At 44.2% G+C, this 20,240-nt stretch overlaps 1 protein-coding gene across 29 annotated transcripts in view; it reads left to right on the top strand.

The window, feature by feature from the left end:
* DTNB (dystrobrevin beta) overlaps nucleotides 1-20,240 on the top strand; it is a 140,621-nt gene that overhangs the window by 78,003 nt on the left and 42,378 nt on the right. For 19 of the 29 annotated variants that reach the window (XR_005858621.2, XR_005858622.2, XR_005858620.2 and 16 more), the window contains 4 exons: nucleotides 1,648-1,737; nucleotides 6,695-6,782; nucleotides 16,212-16,297; nucleotides 17,466-17,579. Coding sequence is in view for 25 of the 29 variants with exons in the window: in XM_040698056.2 (XP_040553990.1) it covers nucleotides 1,648-1,737; nucleotides 6,695-6,782; nucleotides 16,212-16,297; nucleotides 17,466-17,579 (378 nt within the window). In the remaining 4 variants the exon portion in view is untranslated. Of the gene's footprint in view, nucleotides 1-191; nucleotides 1,604-1,647; nucleotides 1,738-6,694; nucleotides 6,783-14,155; nucleotides 16,298-17,465; nucleotides 17,580-20,240 lie in introns of those variants that run through there. The other 10 variants (XM_046939422.1, XM_046939421.1, XM_015285238.4 and 7 more) reach the window with 5 other exon arrangements.

Here is a 20,240-nt window from a genome sequence, read left to right as displayed (position 1 = left end):
TGATTCTATGAATCTTCTAAATGCAAATGAAAAAAATCAGAGATATGCTAGGAACACTGTTCAGTCTCATGTTAATTTAACTCTCTTCCTTTTTTCCTCCTTTCAAAAGCAGAAATGCTAATCATCATTAACGCTAGAGCTGTTTGGAGTTCAAAATGTGGTCATTTCTGCCGGGCTTTTTCTTTTCACAGGAGCACGTGCATGGAGTTGTAATGAATGAGGTCTCGGAATCTCAATTCTCGTGGCTGCAGCAATGTGCCAGCCATAGTGCACATCTAAAATAAAGCTTTTCAGCACTTGGCTGTAGTCAGCCCTCACAAAGTGTGGATTGCTTAAGAATTCCTCTGTGCAGCGGTTGATGTGAAGTCTCTTTCTTGTTACAAACCCATTATTACAGAGGTTGCTCGTTGCCCAGAGGGGGTGATGTAGGTAATTCAACTTTCCTCCTTTTTACGAGGTCTCACTCCGCTTCTGGCAGACTCCTCTGACACGTTGCTGCACGTAGCAGAGAAGAAAAGAGTCTGTATGTCTGGAAAACGAGAATTGTGCTTTCATAGCATCTGAATATTGATGCTGAAAGCAATAAATACCACGTTTATAAAGCTTAGAGACAAATGCTTCCTGTACATGTGCGGAGAAGGAATTAACTGTGGTTTGTAAGCTGAAAGAGCAGCTTGAATACCTGACACAGAAGTGAAGAATGGAATGTCTCGTTCACTTCTATTTTGGGAAGAAATGCCTGTTATGTTCAGATAACAGCGACACATTGGTGGGACAGCAGGTTGGGTCTGCAGGCATTGCTCACCTGCCTGTGGGGAAGCTCCGGTGGAGGAAAATTGCTGCTGACTTTGTGTGCAATGCCTGTGACTAAAGAAATAACCATTTTGCTGTATTCTGTCAGAGGTTCTGAGATGCCGCTGTTACGGTGGAAAGCATTACGTACTCATTGGGCTGCATACAGTTCTCCATGCGGGAGTACTTCCAACAAATATTCCTTGCGCTCAATCTCTATTTGTAAAATTATTCAGAAGTGTAATAAGTTTATTTATTCATGTACTCACAACAAAGAAGAACACAGTGTTATGTAAGGAACCCCTGACAGGTGGTAGTTTTCATGGTACCAGCCACTGCATCTTTTTGTTTTCTATCACACTCCTTATCTCTTTGCTGGCCCTCTTGTTGCACGAGAGAAAGAGAAGCTGGGCACTTCCAGTTCCCATTCCAGACACTAGTGGAGCTGCAGCCCTGCGGGGTTGGGCTTATCCTGGGGCTGGCAGCAAGTCGGTAGGATGAGTTCTGCTTATAGCTCAGGAGGCAACATCTCGCCCAGTTTGGGTTCCACAGCAAGTTCCAGAGTGTCTCCATGAAGACCACAGTGCTGGTGAAAGCATCACCAGTGACCATGTGTGCTGCAAACTGGGGCACCCAAATAGTTCCCTGTTCTAATCTCTAACTGCACAAGGTATCCTTTTCATGTGACTCATATTTACCCTTTTAATTACTCATCTATTTGTTTTAATTTTTAACTGTTTTAATTTTTAACTGTTTGTTTCAATGTTTAACTGTTTGTTTCGTTAAAACCCATTAATTATTTGCTTTGTATTCACCTTGTGTTTTGTTTGCTCTTTTTGCCTCCACCATCACCAGGTTGCAGTGCAAGGCGGACGCTGCTGGCCGATTGGCTGATGAGCATGCACTGATTGCAACCTATGTGAGCCGGCTGCAGCACGGGGCACGGTTAGTGCTAGGAGAGCTTCTCATTTCCACCCTCAGGTTTTTCATAGCTAGCTCATGGCCATTGTGCCCACCTTGTTCTGTAACTCGAATTGCTCTTCCTTCTCCCTGTTGGTTATCCCTCTTCATCCCTTGTGCAACCATAGATAATGTCCCAGCCTGTTGCACCTTTTGTTGACCTGGGCTAAACCTCTGTCAATCTCATCAATGCAAGCTGCATAATACAACAGCTTCATGGCTTCACCAAAAGAAGGTCATGCCTGACCCACCTGGTAGCCTTCTGTGATGGAGTGACATCATCGGTGGACAAAGGAAGGACAACTGGTGTTTTCTACCCAGACTTGTGCATGGCCTTTAACATGATCCTGCAACACATCCTTATCTCTACCTAGGGGAGATGCAGATTTGAAGGCTGGACTATTTGGATAAAGAATTGATTGGAAGGTTGCAGCCAGAGTGTTGCTGTCAATGGCTTTATGTCCAGGTGGAGGCAGTGATGAGTGCTGTCCCCCAGGTGTCCATCTTGGGACTGGTGCTCTTCAACATCTTTATCAGTGGCATAGACGATGGGATCGAGTGTACCCTCAGCAGTTTGCAGATGACACCTGGCAGAGTGGTGCTGCTGACACAAGAGAAGGGGGGAGCCCATCCAGAGGGACCTGGACAGGCTCAAAAAATGGGCACACATGAACCCCGTCCCTGGAGGTGCCCAAGGCCAGGCTAGATGGGATCCTGGGCAGCCTAGTCTGGTAGGGGCACCCAGCCAACAGCAGGCGGATTGAAACTGGGTGATCTTTGAGTTCCCCTCCAACCCAACCATTCTGTGACTCTACGATTCTTTTTGTGCCCTTCCAATGAAAGCTAACGCTTTGAAGAATTCATTTCATTTTCTTTCAACTTTAGTGTTTGTGCACATTCGTATTTCAAATCTGTGTAGAAAAGTTTTACCCTGAAGCCCCAAAGCAAAGTTCTCCCATTTCATCACAGGACATAGCCAGAGGGCTTCCATATTCCACTTTTGGGCATAATTAAATTTTGCCTTTGCAGAGACAGAGTTGCTGTGCTGGGAGGGAATAGGAGGTTTAGTGATTCGGGGCTCTCTCCATGTTGTTATCCTATGGATAACATTTTTAGAGCCTTATTTCGCCACTCTGCCATGTAGAAATTTGTATTCCACTGCCGTATTTATGGAGTGCATTCTGGCTTTCCAGATCTCCAGAGAAAGTCAGTTTGTTTCTTGACAGTGAGTCACTGTTGTCTGCTGAACTGAAAGCCCATAATATTGTTCACATGACAATAAACTGAAGGAATTACTGCAATCACCAGATTTAAGATACAAAGAAGTTACTGCATCTTGCAGAATACGGCAGTGAAATATTGGACATGGCTAATAGCTGCCGTGTTGCAACCCATTGCAGTAGAGGTTTTCCCTCATTTATGTCTTTAAATTAAAAAATGCCTTTGGTATGGTTACCAGAGTAACAGTGCACTCCTGGAAGGAGCCAAATGCGAAGAAAATAATTTAAATCCCACTCTCTTTGTGCAAGGGAGTGTTCCAAGTCAGCACGAGAGAATGCTTCCCCACATTCCTGATGAAATCTGTACTCCATTGTCACTTCTTTTGATCTTTTATTTCCCCTTTTTTGGCTAAAAGAGCTCAAGTGCAAGTGTAGCAGTCCTGACAGGCTGCAGTGACCATCACTCACCTTCTCTCATCTTATTAGGAATAATTCACCGATGTCCTCCAACCAAAAAATCTACCCGTGCTGCATAAGGCTTAGAGCAAACAGAGCTCAGTGGGTTTCATTTATTTTACAATAATATATTTTTCCTTTTTTTTTTTTTTAACCTACTGTTTCGTTATTTTTATGCATCCTGTATTCTGCATTTCCTGCAGAGTAGCTGGCCACCAGATCTGTGTGTTTCACCTGTGGTCAGTTGACCTAGGTGGACAGATGGCTGGTTAGCTGCTCAGATGGTTTGATTTCATTTCCTTTAAAATCCTGACCCTGAAACTACAATTGTCTGCAGCGCTGCTGACTTTAAGGCAGAGTGCAAGGAGAAAATCACTCTCCCTAAGGATATTCTGTCCCCAAGATCTTTACTCTTCAGTCACCATTGGAATCTTAGAATAGATACATCCATTCACCATGGAAGAGACCTTCAAGATCGCGAATGTAACCATCAGCCCGATGCACCAGGTGCCACCACCACTTGGGTCAGAGTAACTCCAGATATGTATACAGACTGGGAAAAGAACTCCTTGAGAGTAGCCCTGCAGAGAAGGGCCTGGGGATCCCGGTGGACGAAGAACTCAATATGAGCAAGCAGTGTGCTCTTGCAGCTTGGGAAGCAAATGGTATCCTGGGCTCCATCAGAAGAGGGGTAGCCAGCAGGGACCTCTCTACTCTGCCCTCATGAGGCCCCATCTGGAGTACTGCATCCAGGTCTGAAGCCCCCAGTACAAGAAAGATGGGGGGCTGTTAGAGAGGGTCCAGAGGAGGGCCACAAAGGTGATCAGAGGGCTGGAACACCTCTCCTGCAAAGACAGGCTGAGGGAGTTGGGCTTGTTCAGCCTGGAGAAGAGAATGCTGCAAGGAAACTTCATTGCAGCTTTCCAGTATTTAAAAGGGGATTATAAAAAGGAGGGGAATCGATTTTTTGCAAGGGTAGACAGTGACAGGACAAGGGGATGGTTTTAAGCTCAAAGAGGAAAGGTTTAGATTGGATATCAGAAGGAAGTTCTTTACCAAGAGAGTGGTGAGGTGCTAGAACAGGCTGTCCAGAGAGGCTGTGGATGCTCCATCCATGGAGGTGTTCAAGACCAGGCTGGATGAGGCCCTGGGCAGCCTGGTTTAGTACCAGATCTGGAGGTTGGCTCTGCCTGTGGCAGGGCGTTTGAAACTTGATGATCCCAACCCAAGCCATTCTGTGATTCTGTGAAACCACATCCCTTAGTGCCATGTCCACACGTTTTTTTGGTTCCTCTGAGGGTGGGGACCCCACCACTGCCCTAGGCAGCTCCAACTCACCGCCCTCTGCATGAAGAAATTCTCCATAAATCCAACCTAAACCTCCTCTAGTATGACTTGGGACCTAGTTCATCGTGGTTGACTCCCTGCACCTTCAACTCAGTGCTGGAAGAATAAACCAAGCCTTGTGTGCTGCCCTCTGCCACGTCTCTGCATCATGAATTCCTGAGATCGCCAAGCTGGCACCATGCCCTGTCGTCTTCTCTTACATCCTTTACCCATCCCTCAGCCCTAGCCAATAATTTGGATGTCTGGGCTCATTTCTGTGTTAGTGTTTGGCAGCAGAGCATGGGTATGCCTTCACTGGACCTCTCCATCTGCTTTGCCAGGATGTCATCAACGGGCTGAGTCTCCAAAGGATTGGTGGGAGATCTCACAGTTTGACTGTCAGTGCTCTGCAACTACCACAAAGCTGCCAGTTTGGCACAACGCTTTTAGGACACAGAAATCTCCAGCATTACCTTTCCAAAATTCTGCTGCATCAGTGTTCCCAATCTGCACCGGTGCTTCTGGTCTAAAAGCAAATGCAAAATGCTTTTTTTTTTTTTTTTTAATTACAACTTTTCTCCAAGAAAGTAAGAAATTGTCAGTAGTTATTTCCTAATTCACTTAGGTATGAACAAATAATTGTTCCAGGAACTGAGAGAGTAATTAGGAGAGTAATTAGCAGATGATGGAAAAGGTGGAAGGGATGGAATGGCCTGCGTTCCTGTAAATCAGGAAGACTCAACCAGGCTAAATTACAGAGGAAATCTGACCAAAACCGGTATGAAATTCAGAAAGTGGAATGGGAAAAAATGTTCTTCCTTAACCAAAAAAAAGTCAGAAAATGAGTGTGAGGACATGTAAGGAGATCATCAAGCCTGGAGTGGAGGGTCTGTTTTCCTTCCCTTAATTCTGAGACTCCAAGTCTCAGAAGAGTTCAATTTGTTCAATTTGGCATTATAAAAATAAATCTGTGTTTTTATATGAATGTGATTTATACAGCATAGATGTGGTTCTTTAAACGTCAACATAAATCTGTGAAATTGAGCTTAAACAAATGTAAATTATCTCATAAAGCAGTAAATGGGGACTGAAAGGAGTTGTTGTTGTGCATTAGATATGCATCTATGTGCTCTGTTTTCTGCTGTGTGGTTACAATTGCACCCAGGTAGGGCTGCACGTTATTTACAGCTGCCCACGAGGTGTTGGTGAATCCCACATCAAACACCGGGAGCAGCTTTGGGAAGGCTGTGCTGCAGCACGAAACGCATTGCTCATTTCCATGCTAATGCTGGTTTTCAGCTAACCATGTTTTGGTTTACATAACTAATTGGCTGGCTCCCTGTTAAAGGGAGACTGTACTGAAAACCTTTGTGCAGCAGTAAGGCAGCGAACGGCTGCTGAGTTGTTCAGCCTGATGCTGTCCAAGGTGTGAGGACCACATCTTGCACGGCCGTGTCCTGCACGGCTGGGTGTAAGCCTGATCATAGTGCTGGCATTCAGTTCCCATTGTTTGGTGACTGGCTGTCCTGAGGCCAGGAGCTTCCTTCTGGACATGATGACCTTAGAGGTCTTTTCCAACGCTAACAATTCTGTGATTCTATTTAGGGACGTGGTTTAGTAGGTGTGGTGGTGAAGGGGTTGATGGTTGGACTTGATGATCTCAGAGATCTTCTCCAACCTTAACAATTATATGACTCTATGATTATGATTATTTTAGCTTATTAATTAGTAAAGATTAATTATTTTTATCACTGAAAATCAGAGTATATGAATCATGGAGGAAATGCTATGAGACTCAAAGTCTCGAGAGCAGACCCCGCTTGGAAGGGGGATGACAAAGAGCGTGCTGTAGGCTGTTCACATCACCTCTCTCTTTGCTGTGAGCACGTCCCAGCAGTGGCCTGTCCCCACGGGGCTGACGGTTGTCCTTGTCCCCACAGTGTGCTGGACAGCCCAGGCCGGCTGGACGAGGAGCACCGCCTGATCGCCCGCTACGCAGCCAGGCTGGCCGCTGAGGCCAGCAACACGGTGAGTAGACACGCCAGCCCCACTCTCTGTGTTCCTCTGCTTTGCTTGGTGTGCAGTGCAGGAGGTGTTTGTCAGAGCTTAATTAGTAGCTTGTTCAACATCTTCATCAATGACCTGTATGAAGGAATAGAATGTACCCTTAGTGAGTTTGCTAATGATTCAAAGCTCGGAGGAGTGGCTGACACACCAGAAGGCTGTGCTGCCATCCAGTGCGACCTAAACAGGCTGAGAGTTGGGCGGAGAGGAGCTTGATGAGGTTCAGCAAGGGTAAGTGTCGTGTCCTACACCTGGGGAGGAATAGCCACATGCATCAATACAGGTTAGGGGCTGAGCTACTGTAGAGGAGCTCTTCAGAAAAGGACCTGGGGGTCGTGGTTGACCAACAGTTGACCGGTGGTTGGCCAGCAGTTGACCAATGGTGGACCAATGGTTGACCTGGTTGACCACCACAAGCCAGGTTAGGGGAGATGAAAGAGTGCACAGGGCAGTCCTCCCTGTCTACAGAACAGAGAGCTATGCAGGTACTCAAGGAAAAGAAATAGTGGAGCAAATGTCATGGACTGTGTTTATGCATAGAGACAGCCTGAAAGAGAGGAAGGGAAGCATTTGTATGTTTATAAATATGCTAAGTCAGTGTCTTCTTCATCTTTTCAATATATCTTGCTGGAAATCTGTGCTGAATTGCTTTCACTCTAGCCAGTGGTGGAAGAATTCTTACTCTTGATTTTTTGTGGTCATACTAATGAAAACTAAAGTGTCACAATATGGGTCTGAAAGATCCCAATCATTTAAAAATCTGTGGATCACCTCAACCTGTTGGTGTGTATTTCATAGATCAAAAATGAGGCTGCTCCTTTGGATGTAAAAGGAAGCAACATTTAGAATTTTTCAAAGGCCTTTGAAAAACTACTCCTTCATTCCATCATTCCATCAATCTGTTCTGTCATTCCCTACGTTATCTAGTAGAGTGATGACAAAGCACCGCTGGGGTCTGAAGCGTGGAGGTGAAAGAAGGATGTAAGAGTAATGGTACGGTGTTCACTTTGTGCCCAGAGCTTAATAGCAAGGAACCTAGGGTTCTTTACTGAGTCTGGTGTTGTGTATTCACAGTCAAAAGCTACTAAACATCCAAAAGGGACATACTTTTCATTATCTGAGGAAATCAGATTTTTAGGTCCTCTTTCAAATGCTCTCTGCATCATGACAGCTTCTGATCATTTCTTGCCAATGGGAGATCTCCCTGGAGGAGCATCCTGAGGAAGGTTCGTGGTGTGGGACATGGAATGGCTGAAATTTTCCTTCTGCACTCCGTTCTTTTAAGATTCCTCTTATAACATCAAAGCAAAGAGATGGGAGCAACTCAGAGGCTGAGAAATAATGACAACCCCAGTCCAACATCCATTCATTGATTTTACGGCTGCCAGCTTTACAGGTAGGACATGCAGGCAAGGGACTGATGTTATACATAGAGGAAAGAAACAGTATGACAGCTCAAAAGTACCTCAGAAAAAGAGAGGAGCTGCAGAATTCTTGCTGAAATTGCAGATTCTTAATGATGGAAAAGAAGTTCTGACCCCTGATTACATTGTGATAATGTAAGATAGGTAAGTAACAGTGGGAGATTTCAGCTACCCACGTAGAGACTAAATCAGGGCCTTTTCAGAGGGAGATGCAAAAGCTCATTTGGGTGCAGTAAATGGCATTTCCACAAACAACTTGTTTTACAGTCTGCAAAAATAATCTCTCTGGGATTTGTTCCCAAGTGGTGCACCAGGATGAACTCATGCGGTGTTGGCAGTGTCCATAGGTCAGTAGGAGCAACCATCACACGTGTGTGTTTAGCAGCAGGAGGGAGATTACCGAGTAAATCCTGGATGTAGATACTCCATTTCAATAAGGGGAGCTATATAGAAATGAAACGATCAGAAAAAAAAGTCCTGAAATGAGTAGTCTGATAAACAGGAAACCTATAGGCTGTGTGGAAACCATTCAAAATGCTCTATTAGAAGCCCAGGAAAGCAGCAAAAAGAAAACAAAACTATATAAGAAGTTCTCTTTCTGGGTTAATAAGAAAGCTAAGGGGTTGTCCTAAGGTTGGCATTTAGGAAATAGAGAACTGTCCCAAATGAAAAGAACAAGAAGCCCATAAACGTGGCTGGTTAAATGTTAACCAGAAACTCAGAGACAAGAGGGGAACTGGAAGAGCACTTTCCAAAGGTGGCTGAAATCCATAGCAAAAAGATTTTCAGTACCATCAAAGGCAGGATACTAACCAGGGAGTCAACAAGGCTCTTTGAAGACCAAGATATTTCAGAGTAGTGAGGGATGGTAAGACGAAAGCAAAGAGTTGTTTGCGTCAGTCTTTAAAGCTGTAAGATGTTCTCTGTAACAGACAAGTTTGCCAGAGTAGTCAGAGGACAGCCCAAATCCATCACTCATTCAGAGATCCAGTGAAAGAAACATAACCATTGATCATGACAAAAAGCAACAGACAGAAGTTGCAAGAAGGAAATTCTAATCATGTATTTTAGAAAAACATTTCACCACGATGATGGTCAGATACTGGAAGAGGCTGTCCATTGGAGAAGTGGAATCTTATCCTTGGAGATGCTCAGAGCTCATCTGGAAGAGCTCTCCAGCAACGTGCTATGAATTGGGCTAGAAACCTCCAGAGGTCCTTCCTCACCTGAATTTTTGTATGAATGTGAATCTTAATGAAAGTAGGGGATGGGACCAAAGTGTCATAAAGGAGCTCTGGAGTGCTTGTAGACTTTAAAACCAAGACAGACCAGTATCTGCTGGGAATACTGGAGATACACTGATGTGAACAAAAGCGTTCCTTGATGTCCTCTCCGGCACTCCTTCTCTGACACAATACTCTTTATTTTTTTACACTGACTGCTAGAAATTAAGAGGGCTCCAGATGCAGAGGCTGTTCATACTGCAACAGCCTGAGGCACGGTTGCTTATTCTCCTCTTTGAAGTGGCTGACAGTGATCGCTTCTGGAAATTGTACTGTGGACGACGTGGTGATGGATCTGACCCAGACCATCAGCTTCTGCTTTTTCTCAAATTAGATAAAATGTTAAAGCTGCCTTCTGAAGGCTAGTTACTATAATAAATGTCACTTGTAATATGAATACAAATACATTCCATTAATGTTTTTTAGGCGAACCATCTTTGCTTAAAGTCTTACTGGGCCAAATAATTTGAGGAGGACTTCAGAGTTAATTCTTGAAATCCAAGTCTGTTTCTTCTTAAAGAAGAAAAATGAATGGGCAGAGAGGAGAATAGAGGAGAATGCATCATCTGTCACCCGATACATGTAATTTACTTACTCACTAGTGCAGCGGAGGCTCATGGCATGCAACCAGTGCAATTACACCCCAGTAGGCAGCAGTCCAGTCTGAGTCCACTCAGAAGAAGCTTTGACTGGGTTGCTCTTGTTTTCTTCAAGCCAGTCTTCAGAGGACGGATTCCTTTTTATTGAGTTCAAGTTGCTCAGGGCTATGCTTGGGCTTTCCAGTTTGGTCAAGCAGAGCGCTGTGTGTTGAGGTAGCTGTTGTCTGTCCACAGGCTCAGGAGGTGGAAAGCAAAAGAGAGAAAAGCAAAAGGTGACATGGGGAGTAAAGTGAAGAAATCAACAAAAAGAATACCAAACTTCACTTAAATCACTTTTTCCGAGCTCAGATGGGAGTTAAGGAAAGATTCCTCCCCAGAGGATGGTGGGTGTGGAACAGCTCTCAGGACAGCAGGCATGGCTCCATGCTGCCAGAGCTCAGAGAGCATTGGGACATCGCTCTTAGACATAGAGGTTTGGGTTTGGGTGGTGCTGTGTGAGGACACAGTTGGGCTCGATGGTTCTTGGGGGATCACCAGCATGCTCCTGGCAGGGCTCTGCTGACCTCGCTACTAAGAAAAGCACGAGCACCTAATAAATAGGAGAAAATACTCAATTATGGATGAGTGGCTAACTAGGTTGAGTTATGTGGATGAGTTAGCAATAATTAGGTTCCTGCCCACGCTGCTCTTTTTTGAAAACAGTGTGTGGTTGCCTTCTTCCCTCAACGTTAAGCACTACTGAAAGCCTGTCATCATCTCATCTCATTAAAGCTACTGTACCTACAACCTAAATAACGTTTGTAATATTCTTAACTAATTCTTCTTCTTTCAGGCATTAGGTAATATTTCATACATGTTTTTTTAAATAAGTAAAGAACAAGTAAATCAGATTTGCTGTCATACATCTTTTCAGGGTAGATCTGCAGCTTCATTCTTGGATCTTCTCCTGCACACAGGAGTTAAATGAACCATTTTTTGTTGTTTCTTCTTCTCTGTCTCGATTATAAAGAACACTGTGACACTGCAGTGGTGAAGAGGTGAAATACTGCTCCAGACTTCCATCATGCAGTGCAGTCCTTACAGCAGGGAAATGGGAAGCTGGTGCCCACAGGAAGCTTTAGTGGGTTTTGACAGGCTCTTCCAAATCCAGCTGATGGAGGAGTGCAACTGCTCACCAAACCGCCTTTTTTTGGAACTTGATTTAAAAAGTGTAATTAAATCCTCTGCTTCCACCCCAAAAAGTATACTGTAGTTCCTTATGGTGAATCCTAATCCAGCTTTGAGATCCACCATGGCATCTCTCAAGCTTAATGCTCCGCCATAGAAAAACCGAAGCACAGTACTAGAAGGTTTCACTGTTCTTACATGATACGAAGGATTTGGAGTAGATTTTATAACCATCCTCTTACAGATTTCATTGCTGGGAGAGGATAGAGCTTGCCATCTGGGTGATCCTCAGAACTTTCAAGGTTTCAGCGCTCGTGCTGAGCAGCAGAAAAGCAGAAAATAAAGGCAGTTGTACTTTCAGCCATTTAAGAGAGTTTGTGTAGCTTTGAAAGTTTTTTTTTTTATTAAACATTTTCCTTTTAATAATAGCAGTCTTCAGCTTGAAAAGCTCTGGCTTTGGTCTTGCTGCTGTTTGGTATGAAACTGGAGACCTGGGTTATGATTCAGTGTATCAAAGGACTTCTTACTTTTCAAGCCCCACCATACTTGTGAGTCCTCTTACCCTGAATGAACTCTGCAGATTGTTTCTGCATAGATCTGCAGGGATCAGTGTTTGGCCATATTGTATTATTGCCTTAGGAACCTGTGTTCAGAAATGATAAGCCATGTCCATCAGGTCCAGGAAAAGATCTCCATATTGCTTCAGTGCCGTAATAGTTGGGGTTATTATCTTTATGAGATTTTCACTCCTCACCGACAAGGAAAGCCACAAAGGACAGGTTTCCTTCCCTGTGCTCTGTAGGAATTCACTCACTGAAGAAGTACAGGCTGTCCAAGATGAAACCCAAAAGGGTATCTGCACCTTTGGATGGTGGTGGCCATGGTAGTGTGGTGGGTCAGCAATTGGACTTGATGGTCTTGGAGGTCTTTTCCAACCTTGGTGATTCTGTGAGTGGGCATGGGGGGGATGGGTTGATGGCTGAACCTGGTGACCTTGGAAGTCTTTTCCAACCTTAGTGATTCCGTGATACTGTGAGACAGTGGGCTGGTGGGGATAGCTTGAAGGTTTTCCAACCTTAATGATTTCATGATTCTGTGATATCTCATACTTTCATATTATCTCCTACCAATTAGAAAGTTTTCTCTCCCTGTGCGATCTGCTGCTTTCAGAAGAGCAACAGCATCCTGGGATTTCTGCAGAAGATGAGCCAAGCTTCATTAAGCTGTTCCCTCCCTTCCTTATGACACTGTATTTTTCTTTACGGGCTGTAGCAGCAGGATACTTGCCTGTTACAGAGGAGATAGTTGCAAGTCTCGAGTAGGTTGTAAAACAGTTTGGAGGATTATTGATCAATGATGACTCAAGGAAAGATGACTCAAGGAAAGATTCAGACTGCTCATCCTGCAAGCAGAGTAACTGATAAGACATTTTCAATTCAGATATTTTCAATTCTTGAGCTACTGCTGGAAGAGTCACCCAAAAATGCAACCTGAACACAAATACTTCTTCCCACCATAGAAAGAAATGGGGGAAAAAATTGAAGGTCGTGGCTTAAATTAGTTCTGTGTTAATGACACTGTGATAGTCAGGGATTTCTTCAGTTTCTGTGAAATAATGTGTCTTCCACACAGGTGTTTGGAGGTTTATAAATCAAAGAGAAAAAAGGGAGGGTGAAGAGAAAACCTCATCAAAGAGCCTGAGAAGTGATGGGAGCAGAAAAGTGTCTGGGAGTCAGGTTTTTCTGCCTTGAAAGGATGAAGTTAGAGATGAATCAAAACAGGAGAGGAAGGAAGTTGTTTATTCAAACTGCATCCATTAAGTTCACATGCCTGAAAATAGAGAAGGTCTCTAGTCTTTTTAGATATGATAGAAAGATGAGTTACAGGATATCTGAGGGTGTTTTAGCGGAAGGTTGACTTATTTTTAGGGAAAAAAATGTTCTGAGACATTCCTGTTTGCAACACCCCTCTGTTTGAAGTAACAGGTATGTTCCACTGCAGGTCAGTTCAGCTCTGGGCGGACATTTAGCCATGTAACTTTACAAAAACCACAACGCATTGAAGTCCACTCCAGATAGAGTACATCGAGGCAATTTGTGCCAATCTGTAAATTCATCTACTGATAAAACGATTTTCCTGAATCCTAACTTAATTACTCCTTGCTTGGTTTGCATTCTCCTGCCTCCGGGGACGTCAAGAATAATATACGGCTTTCCTCTTGGCAGTAAGCGTTGCGTATTTCAGATTTTTTATGTTGTCTCCTCTTATTCGTTTATTCTCTTCTGTCTTTCAGTCCTTGCATATTGTCTTTGACTGTCTCTGGCGATGGGGCATCTGCCGCATCTCTGGGCAACCTGTTCCAGTGCTGTGCTTAATCCTTTTGCACCCCAGCTTGCACTGATAGTGGGGGTTGTTGCGACCCAGGTGCAGACATTGCACTTGGCTTCGTTGAACCTCATGAGGTCTTCCTGGGCCCACTGTTCAGTCTGTCTAGGTCTCTCTAGATGGCGTTCCATACCTCTGGTGTATTGACTGCACCCCACAGGTGGTGTCATCCGTAAACTTGCTGAGGGTGCACTCAACCCCACTGTCGATGTCACTGATGAACATACCAAAGAGCACCAGTCCCATTACTGACCCCTGAGGGACACCACTCCTCACTGATTTCTATCTGGACATGGAGCCATTGAGCACTGCTCTCTGGGAACAATTTCACTACCAGTTCCTCATGCATTGAACAGTCTACCCATCAAATCCATATCTTTCTAATTTGGAGAGAAGGATGTTGTGGGGCACTGTGTCAGAGGTCTTAATGAAGTCCAGACAGATGATGTCAGCAGCTCTTTCCTTTTCCACTGACACAGTGACACCATCATAGAAGGCCACTTGGTTGATCAAGCAGGACTTTCCCTTGGTGAAGCCATGCTGATTCTCCTGTACCAGCTCGCTACCTTCCATGTGCCTTAGCACAGCTCCAGGAGCATCTGCTCCATTATCTTGCCTGGCACCGAGGTGAGGCTGACAGGTCTGTAGTTCCCTGCGTCATCCTTTCTACCTGTCTTAAAAATGGGTGTGATGTTGCCTTTTCTCCAGTCAGCGGGGGCTTTACCTGACTGCCACAACTTTTCGGATATTGTTGAGAGTGGCTTGGAGGCTACATCAGCCAATTCTCTCAGGACTCTGTGGCTCTGCAAAAGTGTGACATTACTGACTCTGTATGGTTTGCAAACCACTTATACTTGCAGGTCCTTTTTTTGCAAAAGTGCTGCCTTCAGGTGTCAGTGCAGTTGACACATTTAAAGTAAATACGAGCAGTTACACACTTCTTAATAGAATGCAGCCTATTTTTTTCCAACCATTTCTAGAATTTCTCACATAATTTGGTATTTTAGTCTTGTCCTCAAGAGTACTGCCTGCTTGTCACAGTGAGGTACAGTCTGCAGATCTGAAGCAAATGCTGTACTGAATTCAAGAGTAAAGGGAATGTCAGCAGCATTGAAGTGAAAGTGCAGGATGTTAATGGTTTCTCTCCTATGCATAGGATTTGATTGTCACGGTGTAAGGAAAGTAACTTTAACATGATTTATTCTTACAAGCTCCACATTAACTGTCTCAGCAATAAAAACCTAAAACTAGCGAGTGGGATACTTAGATTTAGTGGGAATAGTAACAAGTTGATGGTTGGGCTTGATGATCGTAGAGGTCTCTTCCAACTTTAACAATTCTATGAATCTATGATTCCCTCTCAAAAGGTCCTTTTGAATCTCAACAGCTCTGCAATTTGGAGTTACCTTTAAACTTTGAATTGACCCTTGGAAGCAACAGAACAAACAAGAAAGCATTGAACTGTCATGCAAAATATTCACTGTGAGGTTTCCAAATGACCTTTCAACATCTGATGATTGAGTGAGCAACATGGGCTTAGTTCCTCTGCAGTGCTGCCTTTTCTCCTGAGGACTTGAGCACTTCAGGTCATGAGGATGATTTCAGGCTTTGTACAGGATTCCTGAAGAGGTTGAGGATGGGATTGTTTAATTATAGGCAGCCACCTAGTTTGCAGTGGAACCAAGTGCTTCAGGGGAAGGCCAAGAGGCTACAAATGGATCAGGCCCATGCTTGTCTTGATGGCAGCAGGACATGGAGAGACCATGGGCATCAGCTTTGAGACTGTTTGAGGCGTGTCTCTCTCCTTTGTCCTCATTCAGTCACTCTCCTCCCACTCATTCCCCAGGAGCAGAGGTCGATACCCAGCTCTTACATCCATCTGTTGTATATCTACCATGATGGAAGCCATCTCCCTAGCTCCAAGTTCTCCCAAGGAGAACCTTTTATGTGTGATGGCCAAGACAGCTTTGAGTCATATGAGATCTCCTAAGCAGGTGTTCAAGAACTGTGGGGATGTGGCACTGAGGGACATGGTCAGTGGGCATGGTGGGGATGGGTTAGGGTTGAATTTGGTGTTCTCAGAGGTCTTTTCCAACTTGAATGATTCTGTGATTCAGAGCATCTGGCTTCATCATCTCACAGCCCATCTGCCAGTAGGTTCTCCCAGAAACCACAGATTCCTTTCTAAATGCCCAATACTTTTCTTGGTGGTGGTGATAGCTGCTGGTGAAAAGTGTGCCAAGCACACCGAGACAGTGAAGCATGAGAATCACCAAAGATAAAGGCACTGAAAGACTTAATTTAACCCCAGTATCTCCACTCAGATGATGAATTGGAAGAAGGGGAGAAATGGGATGTAGGGAAAGCACCAAAAGCACCGTGGTCAAATGTTCCCTCCCAGCACAGCTTTGCATCAGGGCTGTTGGTATTGCACTGTGTCAGTCAGGAAATATGGGACTGGATCTAAGCAGTGTCATATGTGGTTAGCAGGTAACGGGTACTGTGACTGATTTTCCTTTGTTCTCCATCCACCAGCCTCGCCCACCCACAGACCTGGGTTTTAACTTCGATGCCAACAAACAGCAAAGACAGCTGATAGCAGAGCTGGAAAACAAAAACAGGTAAAAACCAAGCTTTGATTGGTGGTGTTTTAGGAACAACATTTGGGCTTTTGCTTTGTAGTGGTTAACCTTTTGTATTATATCAACCAGATTGTTTTCCTAATATTTTGTTGGAAGGTGCAGCTGCCTCATTAACCAGTGAGCTCAGTGCTGATGCAGCTGCAGTGCCTTTATTCCCTGGGAAGCAAGTTGTTCTTCTGAACTGATCTTAAATAATCCCCTTAAACATATCAGTACTGATTACCAGGAGCTCTGTGTTGCTGCCCTCCAGCCCAGCAAGCCCCACGGCTGGATAAGTTCACATGGCAGCAGGAGAACCAACCAGGTATAAGTGGTGGAGCAGGTAGGGTGGATGAATGTAACTTGAGAGGAATGAGGATTTGTTTCATATATTCTGTTTTCCCTGGAAGACGAAAGAATCTAGAACAGTCTGCCCAGGGAAGTGGTGGAGTCACTATCTCTGGAGGTGTTTGAGATGTGATGTGGCACTGAGGGACGTGGGACATTTGCCCTTCCTTGCTTCTTCTGCACCCCTATGTTGGGTTCATGTTTCTCTGCCTGAGGGAAACCAAAAGGGTACTGCTCTAAAAAGCAAGCTGCTCAGCAGCTGCAGATAATGTGCTGTGTTGGGTCCTGATGCCACGTTGGCCTCATAGCTGTGCTCAGGTGACCCTGTCCATGGTCTTGGGAGCTGCCAGTGAATGTAATAGGGTTCATTTAGAGGAGTCCTAGTCCTGGAGGGTTGGTAGGAAGTAAATGCTGTACTTCCAAGAGAGCCTGCAGGTATTTGAAATTATTCACCAAGATCCCAGATAAGGGAGATCTCAATCCGTGCTGTTAAGGAGCTGTGTAAGGAGAGCAGCTTGGCTGCCTCTTATACCCATTCTACTTGAAGGGTTTTGAAGAGTCATTGCCAGCGTACAGCACACAAGCAATTTCCTACTTCTTATAACTTAAGTAGTAAATTTTCAGTGTGTATTACAGCAATTCATAAGACTGTGCTAATGTACCTGTCCTGGATTCAGATCTGTGCCAGTCATATATGAACAAAATTGCTGTACTTAGACTGAAGAGTGATGGCAAGAGTGCTTGAAGGGCTATAACAGTGCCTTAAGAGCTGTGTGAAGGGTCACTATTCCTCTGTAATCTTCCCTTTTCATTTGTATAGAGAGATACTGCAGGAAATCCAGCGGCTGAGACTGGAGCACGAGCAAGCATCACAGCCCACACCAGAGAAAGCCCAGCAGAACCCAACGCTACTGGCTGAGCTCCGGCTCCTACGGTAATAGAAGTGGCTGAAAGGTGGTGTGCTCTTGGCTGGTTGGTCTGCTCTGCAGCACAAATAGTGCTGGCTCTTATCAGGGACATCATAAGGCAGGTGGCATAGTCATTGTCACCAGAGGCATTCAAGAGATGTGGGGATGTGGCAATGAGGGACGTGGGCAGTGGGCAGCGTGGGGGTGGGTTGGGGTTGGACCTGGGGATCCTGGAGGTCTTTTCCAACCGTATTGATTCTGTGATTCTACAATATCAGCATGTCTTCAGTGACCTCAAAGCTTTGCTTTGAGCTGCTGAATTCCAAAGAGTGATGGCGTATTGCAGTTTTCCCTTTCAAAAATGGATTTATAAGTAAATAAAAACACAAGTTCTCTTTGTGCAGTTCAGAAAGCTGTTTGCAAAGAATAACTGGGAAGAAAAATGGTATTAACTGCTCATTATGTGTTGCTCAGAAGGGTCGCGTTGAAGATGAATGTGAGATTAATCAGTGAAACTCTGAACGTTCCTGCCTACAAATATTCAGACATACACCCACAGTTGGTGAACAATCTTCAAAGCCTCTTTAAGTTCACATTTTTAAGTGACAGGGAGAAATTGACGGTATTTATAGAATAAAGTGTTTCATAGTTTGGGTAGTCACAAGGGTGTTCTCTAGCTGTATTTTATTTCATCTTCTGCTGCGAGTTAATTCAGAGCCGAACCTTCAAAAACTGTGTTTGTAATCTAAAGTAGGTTCTAAAATTCAAGCTCTTGGCAGCAGCAGCTCTTTGAAAACTACACTGTATTCCATTTGCTGTTTTGTGTTGGTTTTTTTTTTTTCTGTCCATTTATGAAATGGCGCAATTGTAGGTTTTCCATAAAATGTAATGCTTTTGGAATGGAGCCACTGCAACTGAAGGCAGTTTCTGCATGGTATATTCTAGTCCTGTGCTGAAAAACACAAAGCTTTCAGCTTCTTTCATTAGTTTTTCATACAGATCCTGATATATTTTAGTACTTTTCATATCTTGCTGATATTTTCATTCTCTTAGCTAATGACAGCAGCACAGAGATTTTCCAGCTATGTGCTTCCTGTAGCTATGCGTATATCTTTTAAGTGTTTAAAAACTGGAGAGGATGCAGAAGATGTCAACAGATGTTAAGCAAGAGCTGCAAAAAGGGATATTGTGAGGCAGCTTGGTGTGTGTTTGCTCCAGCAGATGAAGATGCAATAAGAACCAAGAGCTTAAATAGGAAACAAGGCACATTCAGAACACAATAAAAGCACGTGTTTTCTAAAGCGAGGCAGTAATCACAAGAGCAGTGAGTTTTTAGTCTTCTATGGGTATTCTTCAAAAATAAAGCTAACTGGGAGGAATTAGACTTGTATTTTGTTAACTGAAAAACCTGAATGGTCATTGCAGCCACGTCTGGCCTTCAAGTTCATAAATGCAATCGTCACACGGGAGATGCACTAAAGAACAGAAGGCTGAATGTATAGAAAAAAGCATACACAAATGGCCAAGAGCCATCGTGATTTTCAGTCTGGCCTTCTGCATCACATGGAGTAAGAATTTTTTCCCTGCAGTGCTCCTGCCAGACCCTCTCTGACTGGGCTGAAGCATCCATGTCAGACAGACACTCAAGCTTTTATTTTAGAGTAATGGAATCATTAATGTGAGAAAAGACCTCTAAGATCACCAAGTCCTACTGGCACTAGGTGATTACGTGAGACTTCAGGATAAAAATGGACAGATAGGCTAACAGCCTGGATGAGGAAAAGAAGAGAAAAATGATTTCAATAGGGCAGCTGAAGGCACTGCGGGCAGATGAGAGGCAGGGAGGCTGCTGAAGAGTTGGACTCGATGATCCTTATAGGTCCCTTCCAGTTTGGGACAGAATCATAGTATCATAAATTCACCAAATCATTGAGGTTAGAAAAGACCTCCAAGATCACCAAGTCCAATCCCACCCCATCCCACCATGCCCACCAACCACATCCCTCAGTGCCATGTTTACCGTTTGAGAGATGAAGGAAATACTACATCCCTTGATACCCTTAATGTGATTGCCAGTTGGTGTCTGTGCTCTGTCTGTGCTCAGAGGACTAAAAGTCTGTGTGTTATTTCTGACTTTCCCATGCCCAGTGCTGTTTCCAAACATTATGTCTCCTTTTCTGGGCTGACCTTGCCCCTGATTTCATCTAAGCTCGTTACCAAATCATCTCAGTTGCTGTGTAGAATTTAGGCTACGAAAGCATGAAAATGTTAATCCGTGGAAAATCAACTTGTCCCATGTTGAAAAATCTGCAGACAGCACAGCCCATAGGCATGAGTCAGCTCTACCACACTGTTGGCAGATGTAACCTTGGATGAGTGCCCCGATGTTCTTTGTTTCTTCTGCCTGCGAGCACTCAGGATGCTGATTTATACACAGGTGCCACGACCAGTTTGTTCCAGGCATGAGCCTCAGACTGCATCTCTCCATTTATGTCTCTGGGGGCTGACCTGTCATTTTATATCCCTGATCATCTTTTGTCATTGATAAACAGTTCCTCTTCTTTCTTCACCAAGAGCCATCAAAAGAGAAAGCAGGTCGTGTCAGCCAAAGTCAGATGGACATGTTGGTGTTGATTCTTCATTAACGACTACATTGAGAGAGCTGTACATATTCGATATCTTGATTT

This window comes from Gallus gallus, chromosome 3, assembly GCF_016699485.2.
Source record: "Gallus gallus isolate bGalGal1 chromosome 3, bGalGal1.mat.broiler.GRCg7b, whole genome shotgun sequence".
NCBI classification, from domain to species: Eukaryota; Metazoa; Chordata; class Aves; order Galliformes; family Phasianidae; genus Gallus; species Gallus gallus.
Note: the sequence above shows the minus strand (reverse complement) of the source record. Positions and strands in the feature narration are given on the sequence as shown.